The sequence below is a fragment of the Telmatherina bonti genome (assembly GCF_933228915.1).
Source record: "Telmatherina bonti genome assembly, chromosome: 6".
Lineage (NCBI taxonomy): Eukaryota > Metazoa > Chordata > Actinopteri > Atheriniformes > Telmatherinidae > Telmatherina > Telmatherina bonti.
In genome coordinates, this window is record NC_136624.1 from 4,664,002 (window position 1) to 4,689,830 (window position 25,829).

Genomic DNA, 25,829 nt, shown 5'->3' on the forward strand with positions numbered 1-25,829 from the left:
GAGCAGAAGATGAGCAGAAGAAGAGCAGAAGAAAAGCAGAAGAAAAGCAGAAGATGAGCAGAAGAAAAGCAGAAGAAGAGCAGAAGATGAGCAGAAGAAAAGCAGAAGAAGAGCAGAAGATGAGCAGAAGAAAAGCAGAAGATGAGCAGAAGAAAAGCATAAAAAAAGCAGAAGATGAGCAGAAGAAAAGCAGAAGAAAAGCAGAAGATGAGCAGAAGATGAGCTGAAGAAAAGCAGAAGAAAAGCAGAAGATGAGCAGAAGAAAAGCAGAAGAAAAGCAGAAGATGAGCAGAAGAAAAGCAGAAGATGAGCAGAAGAAAAGCAGAAGATGAGCAGAAGAAAAGCAGAAGATGAGCAGAAGAAAAGCAGAAGAAAAGCAGAAGATGAGCAGAAGATGAGCAGAAGAAGAGCAGAAGATGAGCAGAAGAAAAGCAGAAGAACAGCAGAAGATGAGCAGAAGATGAGCAGAAGAAAAGCAGAAGATGAGCAGAAGAAAAGCAGAAGATGAGCAGAAGAAAAGCAGAAGATGAGCAGAAGATGAGCAGAAGAAAAGCAGAAGATGAGCAGAAGATGAGCAGAAGAAAAGCAGAAGATGAGCAGAAGATGAGCAGAAGAAAAGCAGAAGAAAAGCAGAAGATGAGCAGAAGAAAAGCAGAAGAAAAGCAGAAGATGAGCAGAAGAAAAGCAGAAGATGAGCAGAAGAAAAGCAGAAGATGAGCAGAAGAAAAGCAGAAGAAAAGCAGAAGATGAGCAGAAGAAAAGCAGAAGATGAGCTGAAGAAAAGCAGAAGAAAAGCAGAAGATGAGCAGAAGATGAGCAGAAGAAAAGCAGAAGAAAAGCAGAAGATGAGCAGAAGATGAGCAGAAGATGAGCAGAAGAAAAGCAGAAGAAAAGCAGAAGATGAGCAGAAGAAAAGCAGAAGAAGAGCAGAAGATGAGCAGAAGAAAAGCAGAAGATGAGCAGAAGAAAAGCAGAAGAAAAGCAGAAGATGAGCAGAAGAAAAGCAGAAGAAAAGCAGAAGATGAGCAGAAGAAAAGCAGAAGAAGAGCAGAAGATGAGCAGAAGAAAAGCAGAAGATGAGCAGAAGAAAAGCAGAAGATGAGCAGAAGAAAAGCAGAAGATGAGCAGAAGAAAAGCAGAAGAAGAGCAGAAGAAAAGCAGAAGATGAGCAGAAGAAAAGCAGAAGATGAGCAGAAGAAAAGCAGAAGAAAAGCAGAAGATGAGCAGAAGAAAAGCAGAAGAAAAGCAGAAGATGAGCAGAAGAAAAGCAGAAGAAAAGCAGAAGATGAGCAGAAGAAAAGCAGAAGATGAGCAGAAGAAAAGCAGAAGAAAAGCAGAAGATGAGCAGAAGAAAAGCAGAAGATGAGCAGAAGATGAGCAGAAGAAAAGCAGAAGAAAAGCAGAAGAAAAGCAGAAGATGAGCAGAAGAAAAGCAGAAGATGAGCAGAAGAAAAGCAGAAGATGAGCAGAAGAAAAGCAGAAGATGAGCAGAAGAAAAGCAGAAGATGAGCAGAAGATGAGCAGAAGAAAAGCAGAAGAAAAGCAGAAGATGAGCAGAAGATGAGCAGAAGATGAGCAGAAGAAAAGCAGAAGAAAAGCAGAAGATGAGCAGAAGAAAAGCAGAAGATGAGCAGAAGAAAAGCAGAAGATGAGCAGAAGAAAAGCAGAAGAAAAGCAGAAGATGAGCAGAAGAAAAGCAGAAGATGAGCAGAAGAAAAGCAGAAGATGAGCAGAAGAAAAGCAGAAGATGAGCAGAAGAAAAGCAGAAGATGAGCAGAAGAAAAGCAGAAGATGAGCAGAAGAAAAGCAGAAGATGAGCAGAAGAAAAGCAGAAGATGAGCAGAAGAAAAGCAGAAGAAAAGCAGAAGATGAGCAGAAGAAAAGCAGAAGATGAGCTGAAGAAAAGCAGAAGAAAAGCAGAAGATGAGCAGAAGATGAGCTGAAGAAAAGCAGAAGAAAAGCAGAAGATGAGCAGAAGAAAAGCAGAAGAAAAGCAGAAGATGAGCAGAAGAAGAGCAGAAGATGAGCAGAAGAAAAGCAGAAGATGAGCAGAAGAAAAGCAGAAGATGAGCAGAAGATGAGCAGAAGAAAAGCAGAAGAAAAGCAGAAGAAAAGCAGAAGATGAGCAGAAGAAAAGCAGAAGATGAGCAGAAGATGAGCAGAAGAAAAGCAGAAGATGAGCAGAAGATGAGCAGAAGAAAAGCAGAAGATGAGCAGAAGAAAAGCAGAAGATGAGCAGAAGATGAGCAGAAGAAAAGCAGAAGATGAGCAGAAGATGAGCAGAAGAAAAGCAGAAGATGAGCAGAAGATGAGCAGAAGAAAAGCAGAAGAAAAGCAGAAGATGAGCAGAAGAAAAGCAGAAGATGAGCAGAAGAAAAGCAGAAGATGAGCAGAAGAAAAGCAGAAGAAAAGCAGAAGATGAGCAGAAGAAAAGCAGAAGAAAAGCAGAAGATGAGCAGAAGAAAAGCAGAAGATGAGCAGAAGAAAAGCAGAAGATGAGCAGAAGAAAAGCAGAAGAAAAGCAGAAGATGAGCAGAAGAAAAGCAGAAGATGAGCAGAAGAAAAGCAGAAGATGAGCAGAAGAAAAGCAGAAGATGAGCAGAAGATGAGCAGAAGATGAGCAGAAGAAAAGCAGAAGAAAAGCAGAAGATGAGCAGAAGAAAAGCAGAAGAAGAGCAGAAGATGAGCAGAAGAAAAGCAGAAGAAGAGCAGAAGATGAGCAGAAGAAAAGCAGAAGATGAGCAGAAGAAAAGCATAAAAAAAGCAGAAGATGAGCAGAAGATGAGCAGAAGAAGAGCAGAAGAAAAGCAGAAGAAAAGCAGAAGATGAGCAGAAGAAAAGCAGAAGAAGAGCAGAAGATGAGCAGAAGAAAAGCAGAAGAAGAGCAGAAGATGAGCAGAAGAAAAGCAGAAGATGAGCAGAAGAAAAGCATAAAAAAAGCAGAAGATGAGCAGAAGAAAAGCAGAAGAAAAGCAGAAGAAAAGCAGAAGATGAGCAGAAGATGAGCTGAAGAAAAGCAGAAGAAAAGCAGAAGATGAGCAGAAGAAAAGCAGAAGAAAAGCAGAAGATGAGCAGAAGAAAAGCAGAAGATGAGCAGAAGAAAAGCAGAAGAAAAGCAGAAGATGAGCAGAAGAAAAGCAGAAGAAAAGCAGAAGATGAGCTGAAGAAAAGCAGAAGAAAAGCAGAAGATGAGCAGAAGATGAGCAGAAGAAAAGCAGAAGAAAAGCAGAAGAAAAGCAGAAGATGAGCAGAAGAAAAGCAGAAGATGAGCAGAAGAAAAGCAGAAGAAAAGCAGAAGATGAGCAGAAGAAGAGCAGAAGAAAAGCAGAAGATGAGCAGAAGAAGAGCAGAAGATGAGCAGAAGAAAAGCAGAAGATGAGCAGAAGAAAAGCAGAAGAAAAGCAGAAGATGAGCTGAAGAAAAGCAGAAGAAAAGCAGAAGATGAGCAGAAGATGAGCTGAAGAAAAGCAGAAGAAAAGCAGAAGATGAGCAGAAGAAAAGCAGAAGAAAAGCAGAAGATGAGCAGAAGAAGAGCAGAAGAAAAGCAGAAGATGAGCAGAAGATGAGCAGAAGAAAAGCAGAAGAAGAGCAGAAGATGAGCAGAAGAAAAACAGAAGATGAGCAGAAGAAAAGCAGAAGATGAGCAGAAGAAAAGCAGAAGATGAGCAGAAGATGAGCAGAAGAAAAGCAGAAGAAAAGCAGAAGATGAGCAGAAGAAAAGCAGAAGATGAGCAGAAGAAAAGCAGAAGATGAGCAGAAGAAAAGCAGAAGATGAGCAGAAGATGAGCAGAAGAAAAGCAGAAGAAGAGCAGAAGAAAAGCAGAAGAAAAGCAGAAGAAAAGCAGAAGATGAGCAGAAGAAAAGCAGAAGATGAGCAGAAGAAAAGCAGAAGATGAGCAGAAGAAAAGCAGAAGATGAGCAGAAGATGAGCAGAAGAAAAGCAGAAGAAAAGCAGAAGAAAAGCAGAAGATGAGCAGAAGAAAAGCAGAAGAAAAGCAGAAGATGAGCAGAAGAAAAGCAGAAGATGAGCAGAAGAAAAGCAGAAGATGAGCAGAAGAAAAGCAGAAGATGAGCAGAAGAAAAGCAGAAGATGAGCAGAAGATGAGCAGAAGAAAAGCAGAAGATGAGCAGAAGATGAGCAGAAGATGAGCAGAAGAAAAGCAGAAGAAAAGCAGAAGATGAGCAGAAGAAAAGCAGAAGATGAGCAGAAGAAAAGCAGAAGATGAGCAGAAGAAAAGCAGAAGAAAAGCAGAAGATGAGCAGAAGAAAAGCAGAAGAAAAGCAGAAGATGAGCAGAAGAAAAGCAGAAGATGAGCAGAAGAAAAGCAGAAGATGAGCAGAAGAAAAGCAGAAGATGAGCAGAAGAAAAGCAGAAGATGAGCAGAAGAAAAGCAGAAGATGAGCAGAAGAAAAGCAGAAGAAAAGCAGAAGATGAGCAGAAGAAAAGCAGAAGATGAGCAGAAGAAAAGCAGAAGATGAGCAGAAGATGAGCAGAAGAAAAGCAGAAGAAAAGCAGAAGATGAGCAGAAGAAAAGCAGAAGAAAAGCAGAAGATGAGCAGAAGAAAAGCAGAAGATGAGCAGAAGAAAAGCAGAAGATGAGCAGAAGAAAAGCAGAAGAAAAGCAGAAGATGAGCAGAAGAAAAGCAGAAGATGAGCTGAAGAAAAGCAGAAGAAAAGCAGAAGATGAGCAGAAGATGAGCAGAAGAAAAGCAGAAGAAAAGCAGAAGATGAGCAGAAGATGAGCAGAAGATGAGCAGAAGAAAAGCAGAAGAAAAGCAGAAGATGAGCAGAAGAAAAGCAGAAGAAGAGCAGAAGATGAGCAGAAGAAAAGCAGAAGATGAGCAGAAGAAAAGCAGAAGAAAAGCAGAAGATGAGCAGAAGAAAAGCAGAAGATGAGCAGAAGAAAAGCAGAAGAAAAGCAGAAGATGAGCAGAAGAAAAGCAGAAGAAGAGCAGAAGATGAGCAGAAGAAAAGCAGAAGATGAGCTGAAGAAAAGCAGAAGATGAGCAGAAGAAAAGCAGAAGATGAGCAGAAGAAAAGCAGAAGAAGAGCAGAAGAAAAGCAGAAGATGAGCAGAAGAAAAGCAGAAGATGAGCAGAAGAAAAGCAGAAGAAAAGCAGAAGATGAGCAGAAGAAAAGCAGAAGAAAAGCAGAAGATGAGCAGAAGAAAAGCAGAAGAAAAGCAGAAGATGAGCAGAAGAAAAGCAGAAGATGAGCAGAAGAAAAGCAGAAGAAAAGCAGAAGATGAGCAGAAGAAAAGCAGAAGATGAGCAGAAGATGAGCAGAAGAAAAGCAGAAGAAAAGCAGAAGAAAAGCAGAAGAAAAGCAGAAGATGAGCAGAAGAAAAGCAGAAGAAAAGCAGAAGATGAGCAGAAGAAAAGCAGAAGATGAGCAGAAGAAAAGCAGAAGATGAGCAGAAGAAAAGCAGAAGAAAAGCAGAAGATGAGCAGAAGAAAAGCAGAAGAAAAGCAGAAGATGAGCAGAAGATGAGCAGAAGAAAAGCAGAAGAAAAGCAGAAGATGAGCAGAAGAAAAGCAGAAGATGAGCAGAAGAAAAGCAGAAGATGAGCAGAAGAAAAGCAGAAGAAAAGCAGAAGATGAGCAGAAGAAAAGCAGAAGAAAAGCAGAAGATGAGCAGAAGAAAAGCAGAAGATGAGCAGAAGAAAAGCAGAAGATGAGCAGAAGAAAAGCAGAAGATGAGCAGAAGAAAAGCAGAAGATGAGCAGAAGAAAAGCAGAAGATGAGCAGAAGAAAAGCAGAAGAAAAGCAGAAGATGAGCAGAAGAAAAGCAGAAGATGAGCTGAAGAAAAGCAGAAGAAAAGCAGAAGATGAGCAGAAGATGAGCTGAAGAAAAGCAGAAGAAAAGCAGAAGATGAGCAGAAGAAAAGCAGAAGAAAAGCAGAAGATGAGCAGAAGAAGAGCAGAAGATGAGCAGAAGAAAAGCAGAAGATGAGCAGAAGAAAAGCAGAAGATGAGCAGAAGATGAGCAGAAGAAAAGCAGAAGAAAAGCAGAAGATGAGCAGAAGAAAAGCAGAAGATGAGCAGAAGATGAGCAGAAGAAAAGCAGAAGATGAGCAGAAGATGAGCAGAAGAAAAGCAGAAGATGAGCAGAAGATGAGCAGAAGAAAAGCAGAAGATGAGCAGAAGATGAGCAGAAGATGAGCAGAAGAAAAGCAGAAGAAAAGCAGAAGATGAGCAGAAGAAAAGCAGAAGATGAGCAGAAGAAAAGCAGAAGATGAGCAGAAGAAAAGCAGAAGAAAAGCAGAAGATGAGCAGAAGAAAAGCAGAAGAAAAGCAGAAGATGAGCAGAAGAAAAGCAGAAGATGAGCAGAAGAAAAGCAGAAGATGAGCAGAAGAAAAGCAGAAGAAAAGCAGAAGATGAGCAGAAGAAAAGCAGAAGATGAGCAGAAGAAAAGCAGAAGATGAGCAGAAGAAAAGCAGAAGATGAGCAGAAGATGAGCAGAAGATGAGCAGAAGAAAAGCAGAAGAAAAGCAGAAGATGAGCAGAAGAAAAGCAGAAGAAGAGCAGAAGATGAGCAGAAGAAAAGCAGAAGAAGAGCAGAAGATGAGCAGAAGAAAAGCAGAAGATGAGCAGAAGAAAAGCATAAAAAAAGCAGAAGATGAGCAGAAGATGAGCAGAAGAAGAGCAGAAGAAAAGCAGAAGAAAAGCAGAAGATGAGCAGAAGAAAAGCAGAAGAAGAGCAGAAGATGAGCAGAAGAAAAGCAGAAGAAGAGCAGAAGATGAGCAGAAGAAAAGCAGAAGATGAGCAGAAGAAAAGCATAAAAAAAGCAGAAGATGAGCAGAAGAAAAGCAGAAGAAAAGCAGAAGAAAAGCAGAAGATGAGCAGAAGATGAGCTGAAGAAAAGCAGAAGAAAAGCAGAAGATGAGCAGAAGAAAAGCAGAAGAAAAGCAGAAGATGAGCAGAAGAAAAGCAGAAGATGAGCAGAAGAAAAGCAGAAGAAAAGCAGAAGATGAGCAGAAGAAAAGCAGAAGAAAAGCAGAAGAAAAGCAGAAGATGAGCTGAAGAAAAGCAGAAGAAAAGCAGAAGATGAGCAGAAGATGAGCAGAAGAAAAGCAGAAGAAAAGCAGAAGAAAAGCAGAAGATGAGCAGAAGAAAAGCAGAAGATGAGCAGAAGAAAAGCAGAAGAAAAGCAGAAGATGAGCAGAAGAAGAGCAGAAGAAAAGCAGAAGATGAGCAGAAGAAGAGCAGAAGAAAAGCAGAAGATGAGCTGAAGAAAAGCAGAAGAAAAGCAGAAGATGAGCAGAAGATGAGCAGAAGAAAAGCAGAAGAAAAGCAGAAGATGAGCAGAAGAAAAGCAGAAGAAAAGCAGAAGATGAGCAGAAGAAAAGCAGAAGATGAGCAGAAGAAAAGCAGAAGAAAAGCAGAAGATGAGCAGAAGAAAAGCAGAAGATGAGCAGAAGAAAAGCAGAAGAAAAGCAGAAGATGAGCAGAAGAAAAGCAGAAGATGAGCAGAAGAAAAGCAGAAGATGAGCAGAAGAAAAGCAGAAGATGAGCAGAAGATGAGCAGAAGAAAAGCAGAAGATGAGCAGAAGAAAAGCAGAAGATGAGCAGAAGAAAAGCAGAAGAAAAGCAGAAGAAAAGCAGAAGATGAGCAGAAGAAAAGCAGAAGATGAGCAGAAGAAAAGCAGAAGATGAGCAGAAGAAAAGCAGAAGATGAGCAGAAGAAAAGCAGAAGAAAAGCAGAAGATGAGCAGAAGAAAAGCAGAAGATGAGCAGAAGATGAGCAGAAGAAAAGCAGAAGATGAGCAGAAGAAAAGCAGAAGATGAGCAGAAGAAAAGCAGAAGATGAGCAGAAGAAAAGCAGAAGATGAGCAGAAGAAAAGCAGAAGAAAAGCAGAAGATGAGCAGAAGATGAGCAGAAGAAAAGCAGAAGATGAGCAGAAGAAAAGCAGAAGAACAGCAGAAGATGAGCAGAAGATGAGCAGAAGAAAAGCAGAAGATGAGCAGAAGAAAAGCAGAAGATGAGCAGAAGAAAAGCAGAAGAAAAGCAGAAGATGAGCAGAAGAAAAGCAGATGAGCAGAAGATGAGCAGAAGAAAAGCAGAAGATGAGCAGAAGATGAGCAGAAGAAAAGCAGAAGAAAAGCAGAAGATGAGCAGAAGAAAAGCAGAAGAAAAGCAGAAGATGAGCAGAAGAAAAGCAGAAGATGAGCAGAAGAAAAGCAGAAGATGAGCAGAAGATGAGCAGAAGATGAGCAGAAGAAAAGCAGAAGAAAAGCAGAAGATGAGCAGAAGATGAGCAGAAGAAAAGCAGAAGAAAAGCAGAAGATGAGCAGAAGAAAAGCAGAAGAAGAGCAGAAGATGAGCAGAAGAAAAGCAGAAGATGAGCAGAAGAAAAGCAGAAGAAAAGCAGAAGATGAGCAGAAGAAAAGCAGAAGATGAGCAGAAGAAAAGCAGAAGAAAAGCAGAAGATGAGCAGAAGAAAAGCAGAAGAAGAGCAGAAGATGAGCAGAAGAAAAGCAGAAGATGAGCAGAAGAAAAGCAGAAGATGAGCAGAAGAAAAGCAGAAGATGAGCAGAAGAAAAGCAGAAGAAGAGCAGAAGAAAAGCAGAAGATGAGCAGAAGAAAAGCAGAAGATGAGCAGAAGAAAAGCAGAAGAAAAGCAGAAGATGAGCAGAAGAAAAGCAGAAGATGAGCAGAAGAAAAGCAGAAGAAAAGCAGAAGATGAGCAGAAGAAAAGCAGAAGATGAGCAGAAGAAAAGCAGAAGAAAAGCAGAAGATGAGCAGAAGAAAAGCAGAAGATGAGCAGAAGATGAGCAGAAGAAAAGCAGAAGAAAAGCAGAAGAAAAGCAGAAGAAAAGCAGAAGATGAGCAGAAGAAAAGCAGAAGAAAAGCAGAAGATGAGCAGAAGAAAAGCAGAAGATGAGCAGAAGAAAAGCAGAAGATGAGCAGAAGAAAAGCAGAAGAAAAGCAGAAGATGAGCAGAAGAAAAGCAGAAGAAAAGCAGAAGATGAGCAGAAGATGAGCAGAAGAAAAGCAGAAGAAAAGCAGAAGATGAGCAGAAGAAAAGCAGAAGAAAAGCAGAAGATGAGCAGAAGAAAAGCAGAAGAAAAGCAGAAGATGAGCAGAAGAAAAGCAGAAGATGAGCAGAAGAAAAGCAGAAGATGAGCAGAAGAAAAGCAGAAGATGAGCAGAAGAAAAGCAGAAGATGAGCAGAAGAAAAGCAGAAGATGAGCAGAAGAAAAGCAGAAGATGAGCAGAAGAAAAGCAGAAGAAAAGCAGAAGATGAGCAGAAGAAAAGCAGAAGAAAAGCAGAAGATGAGCTGAAGAAAAGCAGAAGAAAAGCAGAAGATGAGCAGAAGATGAGCTGAAGAAAAGCAGAAGAAAAGCAGAAGATGAGCAGAAGAAAAGCAGAAGCAGAAGATGAGCAGAAGAAGAGCAGAAGAAAAGCAGAAGATGAGCAGAAGATGAGCAGAAGAAAAGCAGAAGATGAGCAGAAGAAAAGCAGAAGAAAAGCAGAAGATGAGCAGAAGAAGAGCAGAAGAAAAGCAGAAGAAAAACAGAAGATGAGCAGAAGAAAAGCAGAAGATGAGCAGAAGAAAAGCAGAAGAAAAGCAGAAGATGAGCAGAAGATGAGCAGAAGAAAAGCAGAAGAAAAGCAGAAGATGAGCAGAAGAAAAGCAGAAGATGAGCAGAAGAAAAGCAGAAGATGAGCAGAAGAAAAGCAGAAGATGAGCAGAAGATGAGCAGAAGAAAAGCAGAAGAAGAGCAGAAGAAAAGCAGAAGAAAAGCAGAAGAAAAGCAGAAGATGAGCAGAAGAAAAGCAGAAGATGAGCAGAAGAAAAGCAGAAGATGAGCAGAAGAAAAGCAGAAGATGAGCAGAAGATGAGCAGAAGAAAAGCAGAAGAAAAGCAGAAGAAAAGCAGAAGATGAGCAGAAGAAAAGCAGAAGAAAAGCAGAAGATGAGCAGAAGAAAAGCAGAAGATGAGCAGAAGAAAAGCAGAAGATGAGCAGAAGAAAAGCAGAAGATGAGCAGAAGAAAAGCAGAAGATGAGCAGAAGATGAGCAGAAGAAAAGCAGAAGATGAGCAGAAGAAAAGCAGAAGAAAAGCAGAAGATGAGCAGAAGAAAAGCAGAAGATGAGCAGAAGAAAAGCAGAAGATGAGCAGAAGAAAAGCAGAAGAAAAGCAGAAGATGAGCAGAAGAAAAGCAGAAGAAAAGCAGAAGATGAGCAGAAGAAAAGCAGAAGATGAGCAGAAGAAAAGCAGAAGATGAGCAGAAGAAAAGCAGAAGATGAGCAGAAGAAAAGCAGAAGATGAGCAGAAGAAAAGCAGAAGATGAGCAGAAGAAAAGCAGAAGAAAAGCAGAAGATGAGCAGAAGAAAAGCAGAAGATGAGCAGAAGAAAAGCAGAAGATGAGCAGAAGATGAGCTGAAGAAAAGCAGAAGATGAGCAGAAGATGAGCAGAAGAAAAGCAGAAGAAAAGCAGAAGATGAGCAGAAGATGAGCAGAAGAAAAGCAGAAGAAAAGCAGAAGATGAGCAGAAGAAAAGCAGAAGAAAAGCAGAAGATGAGCAGAAGAAAAGCAGAAGATGAGCAGAAGAAAAGCAGAAGAAAAGCAGAAGATGAGCAGAAGAAAAGCAGAAGAAAAGCAGAAGATGAGCAGAAGAAAAGCAGAAGATGAGCAGAAGAAAAGCAGAAGATGAGCAGAAGAAAAGCAGAAGATGAGCAGAAGAAAAGCAGAAGATGAGCAGAAGAAAAGCAGAAGATGAGCAGAAGAAAAGCAGAAGATGAGCAGAAGATGAGCAGAAGAAAAGCAGAAGATGAGCAGAAGATGAGCAGAAGATGAGCAGAAGAAAAGCAGAAGAAAAGCAGAAGATGAGCAGAAGAAAAGCAGAAGATGAGCAGAAGATGAGCTGAAGAAAAGCAGAAGAAAAGCAGAAGAAAAGCAGAAGATGAGCAGAAGAAAAGCAGAAGATGAGCAGAAGAAAAGCAGAAGATGAGCAGAAGAAAAGCAGAAGATGAGCAGAAGATGAGCTGAAGAAAAGCAGAAGAAAAGCAGAAGAAAAGCAGAAGATGAGCAGAAGAAAAGCAGAAGATGAGCAGAAGAAAAGCAGAAGATGAGCAGAAGATGAGCAGAAGAAAAGCAGAAGATGAGCAGAAGATGAGCAGAAGAAAAGCAGAAGAAAAGCAGAAGAAAAGCAGAAGATGAGCAGAAGAAAAGCAGAAGATGAGCAGAAGAAAAGCAGAAGATGAGCAGAAGAAAAGCAGAAGAAAAGCAGAAGATGAGCAGAAGAAAAGCAGAAGAAAAGCAGAAGATGAGCTGAAGAAAAGCAGAAGAAAAGCAGAAGATGAGCAGAAGATGAGCTGAAGAAAAGCAGAAGAAAAGCAGAAGATGAGCAGAAGAAAAGCAGAAGAAAAGCAGAAGATGAGCAGAAGAAGAGCAGAAGAAAAGCAGAAGATGAGCAGAAGATGAGCAGAAGAAAAGCAGAAGATGAGCAGAAGAAAAGCAGAAGAAAAGCAGAAGATGAGCAGAAGAAGAGCAGAAGAAAAGCAGAAGAAAAACAGAAGATGAGCAGAAGAAAAGCAGAAGATGAGCAGAAGAAAAGCAGAAGAAAAGCAGAAGATGAGCAGAAGATGAGCAGAAGAAAAGCAGAAGAAAAGCAGAAGATGAGCAGAAGAAAAGCAGAAGAAAAGCAGAAGATGAGCAGAAGAAAAGCAGAAGATGAGCAGAAGATGAGCAGAAGAAAAGCAGAAGAAAAGCAGAAGATGAGCAGAAGAAAAGCAGAAGAAAAGCAGAAGATGAGCAGAAGAAAAGCAGAAGATGAGCAGAAGATGAGCAGAAGAAAAGCAGAAGAAGAGCAGAAGAAAAGCAGAAGAAAAGCAGAAGAAAAGCAGAAGATGAGCAGAAGAAAAGCAGAAGATGAGCAGAAGAAAAGCAGAAGATGAGCAGAAGATGAGCAGAAGAAAAGCAGAAGAAAAGCAGAAGAAAAGCAGAAGATGAGCAGAAGAAAAGCAGAAGAAAAGCAGAAGATGAGCAGAAGAAAAGCAGAAGATGAGCAGAAGAAAAGCAGAAGATGAGCAGAAGAAAAGCAGAAGATGAGCAGAAGAAAAGCAGAAGATGAGCAGAAGATGAGCAGAAGAAAAGCAGAAGATGAGCAGAAGATGAGCAGAAGATGAGCAGAAGAAAAGCAGAAGAAAAGCAGAAGATGAGCAGAAGAAAAGCAGAAGATGAGCAGAAGAAAAGCAGAAGATGAGCAGAAGAAAAGCAGAAGAAAAGCAGAAGATGAGCAGAAGAAAAGCAGAAGAAAAGCAGAAGATGAGCAGAAGAAAAGCAGAAGATGAGCAGAAGAAAAGCAGAAGATGAGCAGAAGAAAAGCAGAAGATGAGCAGAAGAAAAGCAGAAGATGAGCAGAAGAAAAGCAGAAGATGAGCAGAAGAAAAGCAGAAGAAAAGCAGAAGATGAGCAGAAGAAAAGCAGAAGATGAGCAGAAGAAAAGCAGAAGATGAGCAGAAGATGAGCTGAAGAAAAGCAGAAGATGAGCAGAAGATGAGCAGAAGAAAAGCAGAAGAAAAGCAGAAGATGAGCAGAAGATGAGCAGAAGAAAAGCAGAAGATGAGCAGAAGAAAAGCAGAAGAAAAGCAGAAGATGAGCAGAAGAAAAGCAGAAGATGAGCAGAAGAAAAGCAGAAGAAAAGCAGAAGATGAGCAGAAGAAAAGCAGAAGATGAGCAGAAGAAAAGCAGAAGATGAGCAGAAGAAAAGCAGAAGATGAGCAGAAGAAAAGCAGAAGATGAGCAGAAGAAAAGCAGAAGATGAGCAGAAGAAAAGCAGAAGAAAAGCAGAAGATGAGCAGAAGAAAAGCAGAAGATGAGCAGAAGATGAGCAGAAGAAAAGCAGAAGATGAGCAGAAGATGAGCAGAAGATGAGCAGAAGAAAAGCAGAAGAAAAGCAGAAGATGAGCAGAAGAAAAGCAGAAGATGAGCAGAAGATGAGCTGAAGAAAAGCAGAAGAAAAGCAGAAGAAAAGCAGAAGATGAGCAGAAGAAAAGCAGAAGATGAGCAGAAGAAAAGCAGAAGATGAGCAGAAGAAAAGCAGAAGATGAGCAGAAGAAAAGCAGAAGAAAAGCAGAAGATGAGCAGAAGAAGAGCAGAAGAAAAGCAGAAGAAAAACAGAAGATGAGCAGAAGAAAAGCAGAAGATGAGCAGAAGAAAAGCAGAAGAAAAGCAGAAGATGAGCAGAAGATGAGCAGAAGAAAAGCAGAAGAAAAGCAGAAGATGAGCAGAAGAAAAGCAGAAGAAAAGCAGAAGATGAGCAGAAGAAAAGCAGAAGATGAGCAGAAGATGAGCAGAAGAAAAGCAGAAGAAAAGCAGAAGATGAGCAGAAGAAAAGCAGAAGAAAAGCAGAAGATGAGCAGAAGAAAAGCAGAAGATGAGCAGAAGATGAGCAGAAGAAAAGCAGAAGAAGAGCAGAAGAAAAGCAGAAGAAAAGCAGAAGAAAAGCAGAAGATGAGCAGAAGAAAAGCAGAAGATGAGCAGAAGAAAAGCAGAAGATGAGCAGAAGATGAGCAGAAGAAAAGCAGAAGAAAAGCAGAAGAAAAGCAGAAGATGAGCAGAAGATGAGCAGAAGAAAAGCAGAAGATGAGCAGAAGAAAAGCAGAAGATGAGCAGAAGAAAAGCAGAAGATGAGCAGAAGAAAAGCAGAAGATGAGCAGAAGAAAAGCAGAAGATGAGCAGAAGATGAGCAGAAGAAAAGCAGAAGATGAGCAGAAGATGAGCAGAAGATGAGCAGAAGAAAAGCAGAAGAAAAGCAGAAGATGAGCAGAAGAAAAGCAGAAGATGAGCAGAAGAAAAGCAGAAGATGAGCAGAAGAAAAGCAGAAGAAAAGCAGAAGATGAGCAGAAGAAAAGCAGAAGAAAAGCAGAAGATGAGCAGAAGAAAAGCAGAAGATGAGCAGAAGAAAAGCAGAAGATGAGCAGAAGAAAAGCAGAAGATGAGCAGAAGAAAAGCAGAAGATGAGCAGAAGAAAAGCAGAAGATGAGCAGAAGAAAAGCAGAAGAAAAGCAGAAGATGAGCAGAAGAAAAGCAGAAGATGAGCAGAAGAAAAGCAGAAGATGAGCAGAAGATGAGCTGAAGAAAAGCAGAAGATGAGCAGAAGATGAGCAGAAGAAAAGCAGAAGAAAAGCAGAAGATGAGCAGAAGATGAGCAGAAGAAAAGCAGAAGAAAAGCAGAAGATGAGCAGAAGAAAAGCAGAAGAAAAGCAGAAGATGAGCAGAAGAAAAGCAGAAGATGAGCAGAAGAAAAGCAGAAGAAAAGCAGAAGATGAGCAGAAGAAAAGCAGAAGAAAAGCAGAAGATGAGCAGAAGAAAAGCAGAAGATGAGCAGAAGAAAAGCAGAAGATGAGCAGAAGAAAAGCAGAAGATGAGCAGAAGAAAAGCAGAAGATGAGCAGAAGAAAAGCAGAAGATGAGCAGAAGAAAAGCAGAAGAAAAGCAGAAGATGAGCAGAAGAAAAGCAGAAGATGAGCAGAAGATGAGCAGAAGAAAAGCAGAAGATGAGCAGAAGATGAGCAGAAGATGAGCAGAAGAAAAGCAGAAGAAAAGCAGAAGATGAGCAGAAGAAAAGCAGAAGATGAGCAGAAGATGAGCTGAAGAAAAGCAGAAGAAAAGCAGAAGAAAAGCAGAAGATGAGCAGAAGAAAAGCAGAAGATGAGCAGAAGAAAAGCAGAAGATGAGCAGAAGAAAAGCAGAAGATGAGCAGAAGATGAGCTGAAGAAAAGCAGAAGAAAAGCAGAAGAAAAGCAGAAGATGAGCAGAAGAAAAGCAGAAGATGAGCAGAAGAAAAGCAGAAGATGAGCAGAAGATGAGCAGAAGAAAAGCAGAAGAAAAGCAGAAGAAAAGCAGAAGATGAGCAGAAGAAAAGCAGAAGATGAGCAGAAGAAAAGCAGAAGATGAGCAGAAGAAAAGCAGAAGAAAAGCAGAAGATGAGCAGAAGAAAAGCAGAAGATGAGCAGCGTGTGGGAGCGGGAACAGAGCAGCAGCAGAAGCAGGTGATGAGGTGGAACAACCAAAGCGTTGCCATGGCGTCAGACGGAGATAAGAAGGAGGAGAACAGTACAGACTGCTGAGGCCAGCAGACGAGGCAGAAGAGCTCCAGCTGGAGAGCAGTACCTCCGTGATGGGGTGGGGGGCCGCAGAGCAGAACCACAGCTTGACCCTCTCTCACCGACACCTCCTTCCTCGGCTTCCTGCTGAAGTTCTGCAGAACTGTGGAGCAGAACAACAGAGGTGTGTGAAGAAGTGTCTTTTCTGACAGGATTCATGGAGAGATCTGGTGGCAAAGTGAGAAAAGTGGGAAAAAAGCCGAAACTTTGAGAGAAGAACGAAGCGGACAGGTTTAGCAGCTGCAACAGGGCAGAATCAGCTGCTGTCCGTGTCTCACACTGTGGTGGACAACCCTGGTGTCCAGAGGACTTCAGGGTCCACTCAGAGACTGTCCAGGTCCAAGGCCACGGCATACAGTGTGTGTTTGTGGTGCATTTTGACCAAACATGTCCACGTTCAGGGCTGCACGGTGGAACAGTGGTTAGCACTGTGGCCTCACAGCAAGAAGGTCGCTGGTTTGATCCTCAGCTGGCGTGAGGTTTGGTCAGTGGCCTTTCTGTGTGGAGTCTGCATGTTCTCCCCGTGTATGCGTGGGTTCTCTCCGGGTTCTCTGGCTTCCTCCCACCATCCAAAGACATGATGTTAGGTGGAGTGGTTGTTCTTCTCTATGTGTCCTGGTGGGACGGGCGAGCTGTCCGGGGTGTGCCCCGCCTTTAGCCCTCAGACAGCTGGGAAAGGCTCCAGCTTTCCCCGCGACCCTGAATCGGACTCAGCGGTTCGGATGATGGATGAACGTCCACTTTGGTCTTGTGGTTTGTTCAGATGCAACTCTGCATCGTCTCGATTGTTTGACGGTGAAGAATCTGTTGAACTTACCTCACCTCAGACTGACAGTCACTGCTGATGTCTTTCCTCCTAGGCATCAACACAGCTAAGTCCTGCGGAGCATCAAACCGCTGCTGATCGCGAGCCTCTTCATCTCCAGCGCTACAATGAGACTGTTGACTTTTTAATGGCTTCTTCTGCGTTTTCACAACATTCATCTGACCCCGTCTGTCTGGATCAAACTATGACCCGATGTTTTCCTGACATGCTGTCCAGCAGAGGTTTTTTACTCATTCTGATATCTGATAATGTTCAGATTGTCAGGACAAAACAAACTACCAGGGTGTAGTTTTTCCTCCTGCGTCGTTGGACAGAATGTCTCCTCGGGACGCGCTTTGACATTGCTTCACAGATAAACCTGAAATTCTCTTGTCGATATTCCTGCACCTGCAAGAGATCAGAGATCTCAGAACAAAGATTCAGCTATCAAGCTTCAGGGATTACTTTCACCTTTAATTAAGTGCTGCTGTGCTGCATGAGAGAATAAATAGCAGGGAGACATATTAATCCTAAAGGCTCAGAAATACCAGCAGGTCCCAGGAGGGATCAAGCAAATATCAGCACTGGTCAAGTCAGAGCTCAGCCGATTAAAAATGCTCCACATCTTCTTTCTGTCCTTCGTATCTGCCACCCTGTTGCACACCGGGGTGTTTATGTGTCCTCGGTCAGGGAAACACATCTAGAAGGAAGTCTGAACACGATCAGAAATCCTGCTGAAGATGTTTTTCCTCTGAAAGGAAAAGTCGGTGGAAACGTCATTTACTTCCAGATCTAATGGGAACATTCTGGATTATCACTTATTCAGCATCTCCGTGTTCACTGAGAGAATAAATCATTTCCTACATCCGGTCTCCAGAGGAGCCGCGGCTGCTTTTGGCTTTGTGAGGATAGAAATCATCGTTTGAACCTGACGGTGAAGCCAGATAAAACACAGGATCACCAGAGTTCTTCCTCCAAAGGACAACGAAGAGCGGAGCCAAATTTCCTGCCAGTCCAGATAGCGCTTTATTAGATCTCCGTCTGGAGGGAAGCCGAGTCAAGGTGGAGCTTCCAGCCTTCTGCTTGACTGGCAGGAAACTTATATTCAACAACCTACTGGCATTTCAAGGCTCATCATCCTGTGACATTTCTCTTTTATTCGTTTAGTTTGCTGTTTTTCATCGGGTTGAACAGCATTTACCGGCGAACATGAGGACCAGTTTCCAGGCTGAACATCACACGGCGAGACTTCAGAACGCCGCGGACTCATCACCTCTGGCTCTGTTCAGCTCTTTTCATCCAACTTTTCATTCTACTCATTTATTTGCTTCTATTATTTCTGCATTTATTTTATATCATTTTTACACTTTTTATTTATGTTAGTAATTATTTATACATAAATTTAATTATTTTACATTTTTTTGTCTTATATAGGAAATTTATTTGTTTTCCATGAACATAACTACAGTCTGTTGTGTGATTGTTTTAGACTTGTTTTCCAAGCTGATGAAGGAAAAAGGCAAAATGAAAAAAAAATACTGAATTATAATAATAAATTCTGTCAATAAATTTTCAAATTTACTGCTTTTTTTTTTTAAAGTACAACAAAATTAGTCAAAATGCATTATTATTCCTTGATTGAGATGTCAGATCATGCAGTTTGATTGCTTGAATGTTGAACTTGATTGATTTTTGGCGTCGTTGAGGATCCCGCTCTAATCTACCTGGAAAAAAAAGGAAATTTAAACTGTTGTTGAAAACCGTAAAACATCTGGAGCTTACTGGAAAGGAAAAAAGAAACTTATGATGCTGAAAAGTCTCTGAGGCTAAATGAAAAACAGGTGGTTAATAAATGACTTCACACACTTATTTGACACCTCATCAGGTTCACCTGTTCAGGTGTCGTTAACACAAATATCTAATCAGTCACATGGCAGCGACTCCACACATGGAGGCATGCAGATGGAGAGGGTCTTGGCTGCGGACTGGAGGATGAGGCGGGGCTGTTGCACAGAGCTGGACGTCCAACCCCGCCACCTCAACATTTTCTCCACACATGGTGGCATGCAGATGGAGAGGGTCTTGGCTGCGGACTGGAGGATGAGGCGGGGCTGTTGCACAGAGCTGGACGTCCAACCCCGCCACCTCAACATTTTCTCTACACATGGTGGCATGCAGATGTGCTGAAGTGCAGACGGAGCATCAGAGTGATGAAGAAAGGAGATTTAAGGGACTTTAAACGCTGCATGCTGCTGGTCTGAGTATTTACTGGGATTTTCACACACAACCATCTCCAGGGTTTCCAGAGAAGGTCTGAAGAAGAGAAAACATCCAGCAGCAGCAGTTGTCTGGACCAGAATGTCTGGTTGGTGTCAGAGGTCAGAGGAGACTGGACAGACTGGTTGGAGATGAAAAGCTCCACATCCACACGGTAGGATGAGAATCTGCAGGAAACATCATGACAACATGGATACATCCTGCCGTCAGGATCAACGCTTCATGTGCAAAGGAGACGTTATAAAAGCAGCGATGCATCACGCTCTTGGATCATTTCTCTTCCAAAAAGTTGATTGATTTACATATTGGTTGGCATTTTGACATTTAACCTCCTAGTTTACAAAGCAGGAAGCATCCTGCCGGAAATCGTCTCTGATGGCGGACCTCCAGGCTCATCCTGATAAATTCAGGTTCTACTTTATCAGTCAATGAAACTTCACTGATGGGTTTCAGCGCAACAAACTCTCAACATTTAAACTTTTTTTTATTTTACTGGGAACAGCTATTTTATGCCGCAAAGGCAACACAGATCTTTCAAAACTGTTCACATCTCTCTGTGGGCCGTTTCCACTGCACACAGTGTGCCTCTCAGTGGCCGCAACAGAAACTCACTTTTTTTAAACTATAACGTGAAGCGGAAGGGAATAAATAAATCACCATTCATCTAATAAATAAATAAATGATCACATTCTTCATTCATAAACTGTTAACATGTCCTTTGAGTTCTGCTTGAACAGAATCAGTCCGTGTTCATCATGATACTGTCCCACCAGAGCAGCATATAACTTGTACATTCATGAATTCTCTGTGAACGTACGTAAACCGCTGGCATAGTGCAGTAACGTAAAAAGGCAGCGTAGTAATCAGCCTTTTTACGTAGATGATTTTATGTGGGGAATGGACTGAACATGCACGAACACACGTCGTTGTGATGACATGACTGCCTTAAATGAAGGGTGTGACTTTAACGGTACACACAGTCTAAGCGTGGGTTGTGCAGCTTCTCTGTCTGGCCAGCAGGAGGTGCTGTTGAGACATTTTACTGAGCTATGAAAGAATAGCTTTTATGAAAATGCATAGAAAGCATATATTTATTAAAATTAAATGATTCCATTATCTTCTTCCTGCCTTGGCTGATCGCCTTGCTTGACATCTCTGTTAATATTCGTGTTAAAGGTTAATTCCAAAATTGTGTAAACTGAGGATTCTACATTTGAAAAGTATATAATTCTGTATTTCTAATTAAAGTAATCCTAAATTTGAAGGAATCCACTAAAGTCTTTTTGTTGTAAATTATGTTTGGCTGTAGGAGCTGGAAGCTTTGCATTGTGTCTTTTTAGGTAAAACACATGGAGGTTGTATTTCCTCTGCTGGAGAAAAATTCTGTCATCGGTCCACCATCGAAATAATCTTAGCAAACTGTGGATTACATGTATTCCTCCTCTTCCTGCAGGTCTTTCTGGATAAAAGCTGACTGCATGTTGGTCTCTTGTTCCTGTCCTCTCCACCTAACTGGTCCGGGCAAACGAGCTGGGTTCTCCTGGAGGTTTTTCCTTTCCACTGTCGCCTCGTGCTGCTCAGGATGGGGGATCGGATGCAAGTCAAGACTGGATGCAATCTGTTGGTTTCAGGCTGGGGAGTGAGAGCCGCCCTTCTCTTTTTCTAGCTGCAAAACTGTGAATCATATCTGTGCTTTCCTTCCGACGATATGACAAATCCATTAATGCTTTTCTCTAAATTGGCTTTCACTTATCTCTGCTGGTAAATTTAAAGAAATATATAATATGTATAATAGCTGGGGAGAAAATTCATTATAGCTACACGAATCCTTGACCTCAAACTTTAAAATGGAATTAAGTTTTATCTCATCTAATTTAATGATGGGCCGCAATTTGCTTGTCATTCATTCAAAAGGTCTAATTTACTCCTTAATATCATACTGAATCTGTTTCCCATTTATTTGTACTTGTCAATATTTATGCTACTTGACTTTTTAAAATATTGAGTTTATAACCTAAGAATTTCCCAAAACCCTCGAGTAATTTCATTAACCTAATAAACGAGTTTTCAGGTTCCTCCAGAAAGGCTAAAACATCATCTGCAATCATTGCTTCTCTGTATGTATCCTGCCATGTTAATACCCTTCACAGCTTCATTTGCGTCTTATTAATTGACCAAGAGGTTCAACAAATAAAGCAAAAAAAAAAGAGGGGAGATGGGACGACCCTGTCTCCAGGGGAAAAAAATTAGAAAGGTCATTATTATTATTATCATTCAATCGGTGTGTTTATCAGAAAAGGACTGTATTATTTTAATAAATCAATCCTGAAGATGAAGATTCTCATCATGATGAGGTGGAACGGGAGATTCTCATGGTGATGAGGTGGAACGGGAGATTCTCATGGTGATGAGGTGGAACGGGAGATTCTCATGGTGATGAGGTGGAACGGGAGATTCTCATCATGATGAGGTGGAACGGGAGATTCTCATGGTGATGAGGTGGAACGGGAGATTCTCATGGTGATGAGGTGGAACGGGAGATTCTCATGGTGATGAGGTGGAACGGGAGATTCTCATGGTGATGAGGAGGAACGGGAGATTCTCATGGTGATGTGGTGGAACGGGAGATTCTCATGGTGATGAGGTGGAACGGGAGATTCTCATGGTGATGAGGTGGAACGGGAGATTCTCATGGTGATGAGGAGGAACGGGAGATTCTCATGGTGATGTGGTGGAACGGGAGATTCTCATGGTGATGTGGTGGAACGGGAGATTCTCATGGTGATGAGGAGGAACGGGAGATTCTCATGGTGATGAGGAGGAACGGGAGATTCTCATGGTGATGAGGTGGAACGGGAGATTCTCATGGTGATGAGGTGGAACGGGAGATTCTCATGGTGATGAGGAGGAACGGGAGATTCTCATGGTGATGAGGTGGAACGGGAGATTCTCATGGTGATGAGGTGGAACGGGAGATTATCATGGTGATGAGGTAGAACGGGAGATTCTCATCATGATGAGGTGGAACGGGAGATTCTCATCATGATGAGGTGGAACGGGAGATTCTCATGGTGATGAGGTGGAACGGGAGATTCTCATGGTGATGAGGTGGAACGGGAGATTCTCATGGTGATGAGGTGGAACGGGAGATTCTCATGGTGATGAGGAGGAACGGGAGATTCTCATCATGATGAGGTGGAACGGGAGATTCTCATGGTGATGAGGTGGAACGGGAGATTCTCATGGTGATGAGGAGGAACGGGAGATTCTCATGGTGATGAGGAGGAACGGGAGATTCTCATGGTGATGAGGTGGAACGGGAGATTCTCATGGTGATGAGGTAGAACGGGAGATTCTCATGATGAGGTGGAACGGGAGATTCTCATGGTGATGAGGTGGAACGGGAGATTGTCATGGTGATGACGTGGAACGGGAAATTCTCATGGTGATGAGGTCGAACGGGAGATTCTCATGGTGATGAGGAGGAACGGGAGATTCTCATCATGATGAGGTGGAACGGGAGATTCTCATGGTGATGAGGTGGAACGGGAGATTCTCATCATGATGAGGTGGAACGGGAGATTCTCATGGTGATGAGGAGGAACGGGAGATTCTCATGGTGATGAGGAGGAACGGGAGATTCTCATGGTGATGAGGAGGAACGGGAGATTCTCATGGTGATGAGGAGGAACGGGAGATTCTCATGGTGATGAGGAGGAACGGGAGATTCTCATGGTGATGAGGAGGAACGGGAGATTCTCATGGTGATGAGGTGGAACGGGAGATTCTCATCATGATGAGGAGGAACGGGAGATTCTCATGGTGATGAGGTGGAACGGGAGATTCTCATCATGATGAGGTGGAACGGGAGATTCTCATGGTGATGAGGTGGAACGGGAGATTCTCATCGTGATGAGGTGGAACGGGAGATTCTCATCATGATGAGGTGGAACGGGAGATTCTCATCGTGATGAGGTGGAACGGGAGATTCTCATGGTGATGAGGTGGAACGGGAGATTCTCATGGTGATGAGGTGGAACGGGAGATTCTCATGGTGATGAGGTGGAACGGGAGATTCTCATGGTGATGAGGAGGAACGGGAGATTCTCATCATGATGAGGTGGAACGGGAGATTCTCATGGTGATGAGGTGGAACGGGAGATTCTCATGGTGATGAGGTGGAACGGGAGATTCTCATGGTGATGAGGAGGAACGGGAGATTCTCATGGTGATGAGGAGGAACGGGAGATTCTCATGGTGATGAGGTGGAACGGGAGATTCTCATCATGATGAGGTGGAACGGGAGATTCTCATGGTGATGAGGTGGAACGGGAGATTCTCATGGTGATGAGGAGGAACGGGAGATTCTCATGGTGATGAGGTGGAACGGGAGATTCTCATGGTGATGAGGTGGAACGGGAGATTCTCATGGTGATGAGGTGGAACGGGAGATTCTCATGGTGATGAGGAGGAACGGGAGATTCTCATGGTGATGAGGTGGAACGGGAGATTCTCATGGTGATGAGGTGGAACGGGAGATTCTCATGGTGATGAGGTGGAACGGGAGATTCTCATGGTGATGAGGTGGAACGGGAGATTCTCATGGTGATGAGGTGGAACGGGAGATTCTCATGGTGATGAGGAGGAACGGGAGATTCTCATGGTGATGAGGTGGAACGGGAGATTCTCATGGTGATGAGGTGGAACGGGAGATTCTCATGGTGATGAGGTGGAACGGGAGATTCTCATGGTGATGAGGAGGAACGGGAGATTCTCATGGTGATGAGGTGGAACGGGAGATTCTCATGGTGATGAGGTGGAACGGGAGATTCTCATGGTGATGAGGTGGAACGGGAGATTCTCATGGTGATGAGGTGGAACGGGAGATTCTCATCGTGATGAGGTGGAACGGGAGATTCTCATGGTGATGAGGTGGAACGGGAGATTCTCATGGTGATGAGGTGGAACGGGAGATTCTCATGGTGATGAGGTGGAACGGGAGATTCTCATGGTGATGAGGTGGAACGGGAGATTCTCATGGTGATGAGGTAGAATGGGAGATTCTCATCGTGATGAGGTGGAACGGGAGATTCTCATGGTGATGAGGTGGAACGGGAGATTCTCATTGTGATGAGGTGGAACGGGAGATTCTCATGGTGATGAGGTGGAACGGGAGATTCTCATGGTGATGAGGTGGAATGGGAGATTCTCATGGTGATGAGGTGGAACGGGAGATTCTCATCATGATGAGGTGGAACGGGAGATTCTCGTCATGATGTGAAACTAATGGATCTGCAGCAACTGTTTGATGCTTCATGTCAATATGAAGTATAATCTCTGAGGAACGTTTTCAACATCTTGCTAAATTTATGCCAAGAAGGGAGCTCTGAAGGAAAAAGGTGCCAGCCCAGTTCCACCAAGGTCCATCCATCCATCCATTCTGCATCTTTTCCAGGGTCAGGGGGGCAGCAACCTCAGCAGGGAAGCCCAGACTTCCCTCTCCCCAGCCACAACTCTGCGGGGGGATCCCGAGGCGTTCCCAGGCCAGCCGAGAGATATAATCCCTCCAGCGTGTCCTGGGTCTTCCCCGGGGTCTCCTCCCAGAGGGACGTGCCTGAAACACCTCACCAGGGAGGTCCAGGAGGCATCCTGACCAGATGCCTGAGCCACCTCAACTGGTTCCTCTCGATGCGGAGGAGCAGCGGCTCTACTCTGATGACCGAGCTCCTCCTAGCTCTAAGGCACAGGTGTCAAACTCCAGTCCTCGAGGGCCGGTATCCTGCTGGTTTTTGTTGTCTCCATGCTCCAACACACCTGACCAAAACTTAAAAACAGGTTGCCAAGAAGCTGCTGGATGCGTTTGATTTGAATCAGCTGTGTTGGTGGAGGCAAACAACAAAAACCTGCAGGATACCGGCCCTTGAGGCCTGGAGTTTGACACCCTACCTCTAAGGGAGAGCCCGGCCACCCTGCAGAGGAACTCATTACAGCCATCTGAATCCACAATGTCGTTCTTTCGGTCACGACCCGCAGCTCATGATCATGGGTGAGGGTAGGACCGTAGATCGACTGGTAAATCGAGAGTTTCACCTTCTCGCTCAGCTGCAGAGCTGGTCCACTGTTCCGGGACCAAGGTGAATATAATAAAGTGCTGATGAGTATTTTCTCATAGAGTGGAGATCCTCAGTACTTTCTGGTCTTCCATGGATGAACCAACAAATGGCAGAATTAACCTCTAACTGTGGTTCTGTAATCAGTGTGTTGTGTTTCATCAAGTCAAAGACAATCCCAAAACAAAATGAGACAAAAAGGATTCCTGCATGTTTCTAACGGTAACACTGAAAACTGAGTTGAAAATCTACTCACATGCAAACTGGACTTTTGCCTTCCTGCTGACGACGGTCCCAAAAGTGTTGGTGGCGATGCACTGATACACGCCTCCATGATTGATGAAGTGAGGGTTATTGATCAATAGGCTCCCCTCCACAAGGCTGTAGTTTAGATCAGAGTCTGTGTTTATATCCTGCCCATCCACTTTCCACCTGTAGTCACAGTAAATACGACTTTTATTCTGTCAGCTTCAAGTTCGCAGACGTGTTCATGAAACTCGATGTGATAGGAATTTTTTTTTTTTAGCTGAATACTTTAGAAAAAAGCCTAAAACATGCATGGCTGTTTTACTGAGATTTTAATGAGGTTTGTTGTCATTGGCACTGCACATTACCTTGCAGATAATTAAAGTGCAGTTGGAGGACTTACCTATATTGTGGGGGTGGATTTCCCTTTGCTTTGCAATTAATAAACACCAACTTATCACCAGTGCTCATTGGGAAAATGCTGTCGCTGGGCTCCTGTGTGAAGACGGGACCGTGGCGGGCATTTTCTGTCAAAAAGAAAAGAAAAGAAAAAGGAAAAAAGGATTAATTGTAAAATGACACGAAGCGCGTGACACTGAATTAATGCAAAAAGAAATTCCACAGCGCTCAGGGAAACTGGCTGTAAACTCTGCGCTTATTATAATCAGCTGCCAACATGGCTGTTTGAGCAGACCCTGCATTTATTAAACCCTCTTGTGCTCGTGTCACCAGGCAGATGTCACATTGATGAGAGAGCAATTAACAAGAGATAACCCTGTTTCATATCGGCCAACTGGCACTTTGTGTGCAGCCGACTGCTCAGCCGTGAAATAGTCTGTTATTTACCTCTCCCTTATCAAGAGCATTTTTATTCTAACAGAAGTTATTATGTGAGGGTAAATGCTTCCTGAATCGTTTTGATTTACAGTCATTATTTTCTCAATAACAACAATAATAATAAAAGATTAATTTAAAAAAGGTCTTAGACAACTTTCCTTTTTATGCTGCTTTGGATCTAACTTCTAATTAGGACTGAGTAAGACACATTACAGAAACAATCCACAAATGATCAAATATTTATGATTATAGATGTAAAAGTGTTTATAGTTTATCATAAACGTAACTTATAATATACTATGTGTGAAGACTACAGTAAAGTCTTTTAGAACAACGTTGTCTTCGGCAGAGAGATGGCACGACTACTTCCATCTTATTTTTACAGTTTAGAAGCTTATTTTCTTCTTTTCCGGAATAAACAAACATGTGGGATGG

The 25,829-nt window shown here is 42.7% G+C and overlaps 1 protein-coding gene across 1 annotated transcript in view; it reads right to left on the bottom strand.

Annotated features, from left to right (window-relative positions):
* cntn6 (contactin 6) overlaps positions 1–25,829 on the bottom strand; it is a gene marked incomplete at its 5' end in the record, with an annotated part of 115,118 nt that overhangs the window by 83,650 nt on the left and 5,639 nt on the right. The window contains 3 exons of the mRNA XM_079242930.1: positions 15,127–15,222; positions 24,568–24,743; positions 24,961–25,084. Coding sequence (XP_079099056.1) covers positions 15,127–15,222; positions 24,568–24,743; positions 24,961–25,084 — 396 coding nt within the window. The remainder of the gene's footprint in view (positions 1–15,126; positions 15,223–24,567; positions 24,744–24,960; positions 25,085–25,829) is intronic.